Source organism: Moschus berezovskii, chromosome 9 (genome assembly GCF_049115385.1).
Source record: "Moschus berezovskii isolate FMDL1 chromosome 9, NW_MosBer_1.0, whole genome shotgun sequence".
Taxonomy (NCBI): Eukaryota; Metazoa; Chordata; class Mammalia; order Artiodactyla; family Moschidae; genus Moschus; species Moschus berezovskii.
In genome coordinates, this window is record NC_142468.1 from 68,750,722 (window position 1) to 68,762,880 (window position 12,159).

The 12,159-nt window shown below is 43.8% G+C and overlaps 1 protein-coding gene across 2 annotated transcripts; it reads right to left on the minus strand.

The window, feature by feature from the left end:
- Positions 1 to 366: 366 nt before the first annotated feature.
- On the minus strand, positions 367 to 10,726 carry KNSTRN (kinetochore localized astrin (SPAG5) binding protein). 2 transcript variants are annotated; one of them, XM_055437046.2, is made up of 9 exons: positions 10,383 to 10,726; positions 10,125 to 10,219; positions 5,697 to 5,826; positions 4,854 to 4,898; positions 3,909 to 4,014; positions 3,645 to 3,738; positions 2,599 to 2,654; positions 1,768 to 1,842; positions 367 to 1,072 (listed from the first exon to the last, which is right to left on the minus strand). In XM_055437046.2, the coding sequence occupies exons 1-9, from the start codon at positions 10,724 to 10,726 to the stop codon at positions 941 to 943; spliced, it is 1,077 nt and encodes a 358-aa protein (XP_055293021.2). In that variant the 3' UTR covers positions 367 to 940. The 2 variants fall into 2 exon arrangements, with proteins under 2 accessions (XP_055293021.2, XP_088695920.1); XM_088839794.1 differs by having other exon boundaries at positions 2,587 to 2,654; positions 10,383 to 10,591.
- Positions 10,727 to 12,159: the final 1,433 nt, after the last annotated feature.

A 12,159-nucleotide genomic window follows, 5' to 3' on the forward strand; every position in this document is an offset into this window, starting at 1 on the left:
ACAGCAGAGATTGAGCATAGTTAGGAATACAGGCAGCTAGTGACACAAACCTGGTGGAAGGAGTCTGGCACACACTGCTGCAAACAGGGAACACCCACAGAAGACTGACAAATGCTCACAGAAGAGGGGGCAGGGCAGTCATAGAGCACTTAAAAATGAGTAGAAGAAAAATACTCTGGGTTAAATAGAAGACAAACATTCTGGGTGAAACTGTAACCTTGAACTTGTTAACAGATTAATTCAGTAGTATTCAGTGGCCAAATTTAGATTAAAAAGCTATTTTCATTTGTCAGTGTTGCAGTCTGAATAGTTACAGAAATATTTATTTAAAAGTAACGCTTTATAAAAAAAAAAACACAGAAATGATTTAGATTAAAAGCTCCAAGGTGTATTGTTTCATACATGTTATTGCTATCTATACCTTCACCCCATTATTAAGCCATTTCAGGTAACGTTCAGTTCATAAATTTACAGTGAGGTTACAGAGCCCAGCCAAGATGGGACAGAATGTGTTCCAAGTTAGGAAGGGACCACGTGACTCCTCAGTGATGTCTCCCATGGAGCACGTATGCTTCACTGTTTCTTCCTGCACATCTTTTGGCTTCTCTGGTTGTGGCTGGTTTAGAGTCTCCTGATGCTAATGATGTGCTGCTTTTTGATCCTAGGAGGCTGATCCAAGCTTTCAGGGCCCCTCTCCTGTAGGCCCTAATCATGAACTGTGAGGTTCAGGAGAGCTGGACAATCTGAAGGCTGGGAACAAATGCTTGCTTAAGGGAGGAACTGCCATTCCAACATCAACTGTCTTTAATCCTACTGCAGAAACTGTTTTAATTCTGGAGATGGTGAGTCCTAGAAGATCATGGCCAAGAAGCAGATGTCCTAAGTAGCTTCCTCTGAGAGTCTATCCCCAAGAGAGAGCCATGTGGCCACCTGCTTTTTATCATATTTCTAATAGCTGCTCCATTTCTTCAAGGGCTGTTGTGAAATCATTTACTTGACTGCTACATAAGGTCTGTTGTTCAAGGAACTGGGCTCTCTCTTCTTCTTTCATCTTCAACTTTACCTTTAAGGCCTGCACGGAAAGACATTAAAAAACAAAAAACCCCACAAAACATTGACTCAGAAAAGACAATAACCAGAACATTCTGTTCCATTGAGGAAGACCACTGGAATACTGACACATACTGTCTCTTTTTAGATTTATCTGTGTTGGCTTTAAGAACTGTCTTTACTACAGAATCTGTTATCTCAGCTGGAACAATAAAATCCTCTAGGATTCCATGTAGTATCCCACAGTTCATTCAAGCAATTCAAAGAAGTCCAGACCCAAGCATCTGGGTCTCCTATTACAGGTTTCCCTGAGATATCAAGTTTCCACAGCATAGATTTTTCACAGGTGTCAACTGTCACCTGGAGTAATCTAGCATGCTGCACACTGTCTTGTGCCCTGCGTATGCGAACATTTCTAAGCATCTTTAGAACAAAAAATTAGTTGAAAAAAATGGTGAAATCAAAGTCTTGGAATTTAGTTAATAGTAATGCATCAATATTGGTTTCTTAGTCCTCACAAATATACCATGACAATGTAAGATGCTAATATTAGGGGAATTGAATTCTCTATTATTTTTGCAACTTTGTCACAATCTAAAATTGTTGCAAAATAGTTTATTAAAAATGAATAAATAGATATATAAAAGAGTCCTCCAGAGACCCTCCTATTGTGGTAAGAAATGGTAATTTTGCCTTGGGGTGATGTTTGCCTCTCACCTGTAACTCCTCCATCTGCTTTTTGGCGGTTTCGTTAAAAAGTTTCAGTTCATCTTGCAAAGTCTGTAACAGCAGCTAAGAGAAAAGCAGTAGCAAATATAGTAACAGATCTTTATTGAAAGGTGAGAACTTTTCTTCATATAAACTTATCTCCTCACAGGAGTTGAATTAGATGACCACTAACATCCCTTGCATTTGGTCATTTACCGAGTGTCCAAACACGTGCCAGGCTCCTCTGAGAAACAGAGTCCACAGAAGGGACAGAGGACTACACCTCCACATGCTCTGTGCCACACAGGCAGTGTGAATGAAAGGCAGTAGCCACGGAAGGGGTGACTGAGTTGCCTTGGGGAGCTGAGGAAGGTGTCCATGCCTAGTATTCTAAGATGACCACTGATCTTCCTGGGGAAGAGATTCATAGAAGCTCAAAACGCTTCAATCCCAAACAAATTACCTTCCTACTTCAGGGAAGGAACCAAAGAGAGGACAAATTTAATTCAGGCTGGACCTTTGTAAGACACAGTTCTTAGTAAAGGAATAAGGGGGAAAATTTGGTAAAGCGTAGAACAGAGAAACCAGAAAGCTGTCTCCACTAGTCCACCCTACTATGGGTTTTAAAGTAGTACATTTTCAACTTAGACTCACTTTTATGTGTAAGCACAAAGTCACCCTTAAGGAAAATATGCTATTTTGAGTACATTTCCAACCACCCTCTTCCTGGATAACCGAAGGCTGCTTCACGGGCTTTGCTGAGCATATGGTAGAGACCTGCTTAGATCGGCAAGGCCCCAGGCTCACTGGGCCCTCAACCCAACACACCTGCCCCCTCACCATGGAGTCCATGTGATCTGTGGTGGAGTCTTGCTGTGATGCCAGGGTCTCACTGCCTGAAACCAGTAGATACAACAGAGTCAGCCCTGCCTAGGGAACTGCAACTTAAAATAAAAAGCCCTCCACAGGAGTATTCATGAGGGAAACTTCTCTGAGGGTCTGGGCCTGGACTCTCTCCCCTGAGCTTTCACCTTGGGAGGGTCCCCCATGCCTGCTCTGCAAAGCTGAATTTTACTTTCCCTTCCTCTCCAGGTATGGATATGGCCAAAACTTTCTTCTCAGCTCAGCAGAAAAGTCGTCCAAAAGAAATGTATAGGTTTTGGGTCTGTTTACAGTGCATAAAACTATTTCTAAAATCTTTATAGGCCTTCAACATTTTTATTGTAAAAACAATGCACATACATAGGCAATTAAAATCATGCAAAAATGTATATGGTGACTATAATGAATATATCCTAAAATGCACGATTTTAATAGCAGTATTCAAAATCAGTACTCTAATTCAAAGAAGCCTGGGCTCCTTCCCTGGGCTGGAAGTCAAGTTCCTCAACTCAGGCTCTCTGACAGTCTCTGGGTAATCCCTTCTGCTGTTTCCTCTTTGTTACAGCCTGCCCTCTAAGGACAGGGTAAGAACAAGAATCACATTTTAACCATCATGACTCAGAGATTATTAGCCAGCTTCAGAACTTTTTCAACGCTATCATCTCTCTCTCTCCACCCATGAAGATTCCTTGTGTGCCATATCCCTTGAAAGAAAGACGATATTTCTGATCTATTTGCAAGATCATACCTGTCAGCATCAAAAGAATGGCATAAAGTGTTCAGGTAAGAAAGAGATAACCCTCTCTCCACAACTTCTGAAACGCTTTTGGGCAGGCAGAGTCAACATCACCAGAGACCAGAGAGGAACTCCCTGAAATCTTCGGGGCTTTGCTTGGCAACCCCTGCCCTGACCAGGTCAGCTGACACCATGCTGAACTCCTGACACGGTCCAGAGTCACTCAGGAAAGGGCACAGGCACTGACTCCTCTGAAGGCAATTCTTACCTGGGTTGAGGCCTTTGCTTTCTAAAATTGCCAAACAGTTGTCCTGAAACTTCTCCAGCAGCTCTACTTTTTGAGTCAGGTCCTTCAGCTCTCCCTGTTGGGGTAAACATGCAGACAGGTCAGGCCCATTCCATTCCTCGGGAACAGCCACAGCACAAGCCCAGTGTCTTTTCTGCCTGCCCTCAGGACCACCTGGTGTGGCCCCTCAGGAGTCCACATGCATCACCAGAGCAGCTGATGGCAGAGGTCTGGTGGGTCTCTTACCTGAGTTTCAATCAATTTCTGGTGCAACTGCTTGTTGACAGCCTCCAAGAGCTGGTTCTTATCCTTGAGCTCTTCTTCTGATTTCTGTTTACTCAGTGGTTTGTAGCTGTAATGATAATTGTACTTAGATGAAAAGGTGGAGGGGTTGAGAGTATGGGCTGTGGAGTTACACAAACAGGCTGGTTCAGATCCTGGCCTCACCACATAGTAGAATATGACCTTCAGGGAGCTCTGTACCCTCTCAGGTTGTTTCCTCATTTGTAGAATTAATACCCTCACCTCATATTATTATTATTGTGAAGGATAAAGGAGAATATGCATGCAATTTGTGGCAGAGCTACTGATTCATAGTAAACTTTAATCAGTAATAGCCATTATTATCATTAATACTGAATCTTTTTAAAGTTCTCTGAGTCTGTCTTAATAGTATTTTGTCTTTAGAACTTTTAAGACATGCTAAAATAATAGATGTGGAATTATAACCTATTTCTACAAACTTTCCAGTTTATATTATTTCTGTCTTCAGGACTGCAATGGCCAAGCAAGACTCAAGCATAGAAAGATGCAGCCTTCTCCAAGATTTTACCACCAGCAGTAGAACACTCATTTTGAAATCACTAACATATGCAGCTTCTCCCATCCTTAGGGCTTCCTACCCTTGTTAATGGGCCATCACTGGGTTTAAGCAGTGGTCCTGGCATGGAGCCCCCAAACTCCTGTCTGTTACTCAAGACTGTCGCATCACCGACTCTTGTCCTGACATTGGGTCTTGGGCCTAGCTGTGTCTCACCCCTGAAAATTCCATTCCAATTTCTGGGGTGGCACCAGATTCCAACATGGTAAAACAAGTCCCATGAGTGATTCTGAGGTACAACCAGACCCCACGCTGTATTAAGCCCCACTACCCTAAAGTGGTGGCCAAGTTTTGTTTACCCTGCTGCTCACCTCTTCCTGAGGTTCCTCCTGGAGGTGTCTGTAGCCTTCACCTGCCTAGAGAAGCAAAAACAAATCAGGATGTTAACTAGCCTTACTGTGGTGCTCATTTCACAGTAATACAAATATCAAATCATTATGTTGTATACCTGAAACTAACACAATGTTATATGTCAACTATACCTCAATTAAATAATAATAACAAAGGAATCAATCACAGAGAATCATGGTACTGTTGTTACATATGTTGTGAACAAGGCAGAACAAACAGAGCTTGATTTTCTAAGGCAAGAACCAGAGGTTACATACAGTGCAGACAGTACAAACTCGAGAAGCTCTGAGGCACCACACACTTTTGTTTCCGCCCAACTATTGAAAAAGGGTTATTAATAGGGAATGGGCTCCCTTTCTGACTGCTTTGACAGCCTGAGAGACCTGTTCCTGCTCAGAATGGTGTGGCTACCTCATGTCGACCTGACTCAGTGGGAGCTGAATGCTGGGGGAAGGATATACACAACACTACACCAGGCAGGCCTGTGCTCACACTAGCAACTTAGGCTCAAAACTAGCACCCGCCTGCCATGACTACCACTTAGGGCTGGTGTTTGGCTGCAGTGCTGCTATTTTCACATGCAGAGCAAATGCTGAGAGAGGAAAAACATATATCTATTATAACCTCTTCTGAGCTATCAACACCGAGGGTTCTGAAAAACAGCTCAGCAATGCTGTGATGCTCTGGGCCACTGACTACAGGCCAATCCATCAGACACCTTGTGCTCTTCAAAACCCTAATTTTTGGTACTGAGCAATTTCTAACAAGAAGTTCTATTTGGATACTGATGTTCTGACTCTTACGCATTCTCCCGTCTTGGTTTGATGATTTTTGTAACATCATTCTCTGAAACTCCTGAATGAGGTCTGGAAACATCAAGTTCTTTGGACTTAACAGGTAACTGGCTCTTAAAAGTGGCTCGAGTTTGTGCATCTGCAAAGGAAAACAAGAGGGTGAAACCTCACACATCATGACCAACAGCTGCCAGTTCTATAAATCCTAAATAAGACATGTAGACCAACTGAGAATAGAAACCAAAATTCTTTAAATGTGACAGTGCAGTGTGTTTGAGGGTGGCCAGAAGCTTGACGATACAGCAAACCGAATGGCCAGAGGGTGTAGATGTGAAGGTGGAGATTCATATAAGCAAAGAGCACGAGAGGCAGTGTGGCTGCCAGCAAGGCAAAACACATCAGAACCCTGCCTCACACAGCAGTTCAATGGAACTCTCTCATTCTGCTCTTAAGCACTCTGCCTGCTCCCCTAAGCTACATGCAAGCTGTTTCAAGCTTCAGCTGTTGCTTAGTTGTTTTGACCAAAGTGGCTCACTAACTAGTTCTCTAAAACAGTGGTCCCCAAACTTTTTGGCACCAGGGACCAGTTTCCTGGAAGACAATTTTTCCTCAGACCAGGGGTGGGGTGGGGATGGTTCCAGAATGCTTCAAGTGCATTACATTTATCATGCACTTTATTTCTATGATTATTACATCAGCTCCACCTCAGATCATCAGGCATTAGATTCCGGAGGCTGGGGCCCCCTGCTTTGCAGATGTCTTTGTACCTCAGCATCTAGGAGAGTATCTGGCATATTAGCAAAAATTCAAAACTGCTTACTGAATAAACGGAACACATCACAGTTTCACAGACCATCTCCAAACTAGCTCCTTTTGTCGGCTTCTCCTCTTCTATGGTGGCCTTTGCCATCATCCATTTTTGTTTATCCATCTTTAAGTTTAGAGTTTCATATTAGGTTCCTTATTTGGCATTCTGTTTTGATCCTGGTAGGCTATTGCCAGATAACCAGAGAAATGGCCCTGACATGACGCTCTTCTTCCCTAGAAGAGAGCATCGGCCTCCTAGCCCTTATGCCGCCCTCCGCCACATACCTCTTTCTACCACTTTCATTCCATAACAAATCCAAGTAACTTGTTCTGGAGTTAAGTACTCACCTTACCCCATCTAATACATGCAAAGGATTCTTCTACTTTATACCACTTTCACTTTGTTCATTGTAAAATGGCTCCTTTAAAAACCTGTGTCCATACTCTGGTTTCTGAGATTTGACATGCCCCGAGGCAACTAAGCCTATGTGCCACAATTGCTGAGCCCACCTAGAGCCTATGCTCTGCAACAGGAAAAGCCACCACAATAAGAATCCCCTGCTCTCCAAAACTATAGAAAGACTGCACAACCAAAAATAGAGTTTTAAAAACCTTGACCTATCTTAAGTTGAAGAAATCAACAATTAAATCAAGATGAAGAAATGAGGTACAAAGCACTGAATTGCAGGCATTAGGAAACTTTGTGTTGGATAAAGACTTATTTTGATGACTTTAGCTGCACAACAGTTTGGAATAAATATGATTTCTCAGGTTAACAAATTATTTCATTTATAGGTACACTCAATGGGCACTTACATCCTATTTTCCACACTCTTTCACACAAAGCAAGTATTAAAAGGGTTCTTTCTGAGATCTGTCAGAAAAGGTAACCTTGGGTGAATGAATTTACCTTCTCTCTCAGGTATTAGTAAGTTATACATGATAAGAAATATCTCATGTAAAAAGGTATCAACAGCAAACTGATCAAAATTAACACTCTTCATTGACTGGAATCAGTTCCAATAACCCATATTTGTTAGAACCTAAGGCCAGTATTGTAGGAAAAATTTAGCAGGGTTTAATAAAGACTATCTTCTTAAAATGAGAGATGCTAAGGAGGGAACTGGATGGCTAGTGTCAAGGATGGAAAGACTAATTTTTCACTGTATATCGTTTCCAAACTTTGGATTTTTTTAAACATGTGTATATGTTATCTGTTAAAAAAACAAAAACAACCAACCCTTGCCTAACATCAAAAAACCTGGGAGGCAACCTAAAAATGTTAAAATATTGAGGTTACATATGACCATAAAGCTGGGACAGGGAAAGAAGCAAAGAGATGAAAACTTCCAGTTTGGGTGGGGAGATGCCAGTCACTCCCCACTGCACTAAAGATGCCACTTTCTAAGGGAAAGGCAGTGTAAGACTGACTCCAGTTCCCCCACCAACTCCTAAGCCCTGCTGATGACAGGACTGCCATTCAGGTGTTCTGAAGCAATATAAGACAAATCCTGTAAGGCCTTTGGAGAAAAGCCTATTTACTTCATAGGTCAATCCTACTACCCTCATCAATCAGTTGCATGGAGTCACCTGGGAAAGGATCTTATAAATAGCTGCTTCAAAACCTTCCACCACCACCCAATTCACCACCCAGTTCTCATGTTTGAAGCCAATTCTCTGCTATAATCTCTAGACTAGGCAGCTCGACAACTGCAGAATTTAGGAAATGATTTCAACTCCAAGTTGAGTAACACAAAGCAAAATGGCAAAGCAATCAAACATTGCTTTTAATCATGCCTCTTCTCCCAGAGTTCTGGAGCATTATTTAGGACTGATCCCTCTTTCTCACTTTACTCAACAAATGGTTGCTGAGAATGTACCATATAAAGGACACTGTGCAGTTACAGATGGGAACCAGACACGGTGTGAACCCTAGTGCTTCTCCCTAACTTAAATGACTAAACTTAAATTCCTGAACTTTAAATGACTCTCTTCTCTCCTCCCTGACAACAAACCCAGTCCCTCCAGACAGCCCAAGACTGGAAATAAAACTGCTAAGTCGCTTCAGTCGTGTCCGACTCTGTGCGATCCCATAGACGGCAGCCCACCAGGCTCCCCCGTCCCTGAGTTTCTCCAGGCAAGAACACTGGAGTGGGATGCCATTTCCTTCTCCAATGCATGAAAGTGAAAAGTGAAAGTGAAGTCGCTCAGTCATGTCCGACTCTTAGCGACCCCATGGACTGCAGCCTACCAGGCTCCTCCGTCCATGGGATTTTCCAGGCAAGAGTACTGGAGTGGGTTGCCATTGCCTTCTGAGCCAGCAATCCTATATATTTTGCAAACTGTGGTCAGTCCTTCAAAATAAATTGATTTGGATGCTGTATAAATTTCAAATGTCCTACCAGATTAAATCGAATAATATAGATAAAAAAAACTAAATTAAAAAGAAATTAAACAAAAATCCAATAATTTAAAAATGGAAAAGCAATGCTGTCTTCAAATCATTAAGTGATTTATGTACTCTTAAATTATTGTAGAGTTCGAGTGGAAAAGTTCCAGCGCAATGTTGCCGTGAACACAACGGAGGTCTGAGCTGGTGATGGACAGGGAGGCCTGGCGTGCTGTGATTCATGGGGTCGCGGAGAGTCGGACACGACTGAGCGACTGAACTGAACCGAGCCTTCTTTAAACAGACAGAACAAAATACTAAACTGCAGGACATGCATCAAATGCACATTCACTGAATTCCACGGAAGCTGTTTTAGAAAATCTTACAGATTATTGCCACCTATATATGATTTTTTTTGCACATGATAGGAAATTCAGATTGAGTGAAAATTATGTATTGATAAGGATCACTTCATTTATAAAACTACTCTACTTTTTGTATTCTTCACTTTTTTCCAGTTTGTCTCGGCATGTTTTCCCTACTTCAATTAAAAAATATAAATGATTAAGTTTTAATCGCCTTCGAAAGTCTTTCATATTCACTACCAAAATAATCGGGCTTCCCTTGTGGCTCAGTTAGTAAAGAATCCACCCGCAATGCGGGAGACCTGGGTTCGATCCTTGGGTTGGGAAAATCACCTGGCGAAGGGAATGGCTACCCACTCCAGTATTCTGGTCTGGAGAAGTCCATGGTCTGTACAGTCCATGGTGTCGCAGAGTCGCACACGACTGAGTGACTTTTACTCACTCACTCACCAAAATAATTAAACCCATATCTGCCTACTTTGTTACAATAATGATACCGCGTCCACACAAAGCTAGTAAATCTCTCTGGTTTGCTGATAACAGATACGTATAAAAGGGATCGCTAGCTTACTGCGAATAATATTGTAGAATAGTCAGCAACCTGAATCTAATTGGTGAATGCAGCAGAGTTCGGTTTGAAGAAGCAGGGGGGTAGGGCAAGTCTAAATTTCTACCTTACTGCCCTTCCCCTAACTCCCATCAAAACCCAGACAGCCCGGTTCTAGGGGAGTTAGTAGGCTGTCAAAGCCGGTAGAATGCCCTCCCTTGCCGGTGCCACCCATTCCCAACAACAGATCTGACGCCCCCAGACTCCTGGCCTGACCACCCCAGTGCCAGTTCGCAGTGCCAGGGGGCAAGGATCCCCTGGACACCCACCTGCGGGCAGGCCGCTGCTCAGCACACAGGAGGGCTGCAGGGTGTACACTGTCTTAACCACGCTGGTCATCGTAACGAGGCGGCACGGCTGGGGCCTAGAAGTTACAAGGTGAATGGTTACCCAGGGCTGGGCCAAGGAGACCAAACAGGCGGAAGCCCCAGGAGAGCGCGACGCAGGAGAGCGAAAATCCTCTATTCCCAGCCCATCCCATCGACTTCCCATATCCAGCCCAGTTTCCTGCCCCGGGAGAGCCGAACCCAGGTGCCTGCTGCTCCTGCCCGCACGCCTCGTCGCTCTGGTTCAAAAGATGCTCGGCAATAACTGCCGTCCCACAGACCGCGTCTGCCGCCTGGGTTTCAAAGGGAAACTTCCGGCGACCGGGCGGAAGCGGGTGTGGTGCGCTCTCTGTAGGCGGCCATGTTGTACGGAAGTCACTGGCGTGGGAGACGCCTTCGGTGGCTGCCATGCTGTACGGAAGATCTGAGTCGAGGCCAGCGTTTGAACTTCCTGGCGCTGGGTGTAGGAGCCCCCAGGTCCGGGCGGGGGAAGGGAAGTGGTGCACTTTGCCGTCTTGAATGGAGCTATGAGCCACTGGCGTCATATTCTGGCCTTGGGACGGAAACGCAGTCACGTTTAGGGTCCTTGTCACAATCCTTCTCTTTATTTGCTCTGTGATTGTTAGGGATGGTGCAGGATGCCGGAAAGCCAGGAGCACAGAGAGGGATTGCTAGAAAAAAGACTACACGGTGGAGAGTGGCAAGTGAGATTTGGAGAGGGTTTGTGAGCTGAAATACCTGAGACACCTATCCTCAGTCCTAACTTTTAAAACGCTTATCCAGAATTTAAGCCGAGATTCAAAGCTACTCCGAACCAATGGTGCAGAGTTCTCTAACATTTAGTGTGCTAATTCATTTCATTCAACAAATATTCATTGAGCACCTGCTTTGTGTCAGACCGTAATTCTAAGTGGGCGGGTGGAATGAGGACTACAAATATCAAGACTAACTTGGGCTGTGCCCTCCTGGAGTTTACAACCCAGGGACCAGCAAATAATCATACAAACCTGTCCATTATATCTCAATTAAACTAGAAAAACCCCAAAATATGTGTTTATCAACAATAGTAAAACTATTAGGGGAGAGTACAACGTGCTATGAACGAAAAAGCAGGGAAACAGTGTAAATTGCAGAGTCAGGGAAGATATCTTAAGTGATGTTTGACTAAAAGGGGGAGTAGGAGTTAACCTGATGAGGAATCCATAATCCCAAGGTAAGAATGGGCTTTTCTTCAGTTCAGTTCAGTCACTCATTCATGTCTGACTCTTTGCGACCGCATGGACTGCAGCACAACAGGCCTCCCTGTTCATCACCAGCTCCCGGAACTTGCTCAAACTCCTGTCCATCGTGTCACTGATGCCATCCAACCATCTCATCTTCTGTCGTCCCCTTCTCCTCCTGCCTTCAATCTTTCCCAGCATCAGGGTCTTTTCAAATGAGTCAGCTCTTCGCATCAGGTGGCCAAAGGATTTGAGTTTCAGCTTCAACATCAGCCCTTCCAATGAATATTCAGGACTGATTTCCTTTAGGATGGACTGGTTTGATCTCCTTGCTGTCTAAGGGATTCTCAAGAGTCTTCTCCAACACCACAGTTCAAAAGCATCAATTCTTGGGCGCTCAGCTTTCTTTATAGCCCAACTCACATACATACATGACTACTGGAAAAACCATAGCTTTGACTAGACGGACCTTTGTCGGCAAAGTAATGTCTCTGCTTTTTAATATGCTGTCTAGGTTGGTCATAGCTTTCCTTCCAAGGAGCAAGCATCTTTTAATTTCATGGCTGCAGTCACCATATGCAGTGATTTTGGGGCCCCCCAGAATAAAGTCTGTCACTGTTTCCATTGTTTCCCCATGTATTTGCCATGAAGTGATGGGACCGGCTCAGAAAGCTGAGTGCCGAAGAATTGATGCTTTTGAAATGTGGTGTTGGAGGAGACTCTTGAGAGTCCCTTGGACTGCAAGGAGATCCAACAAG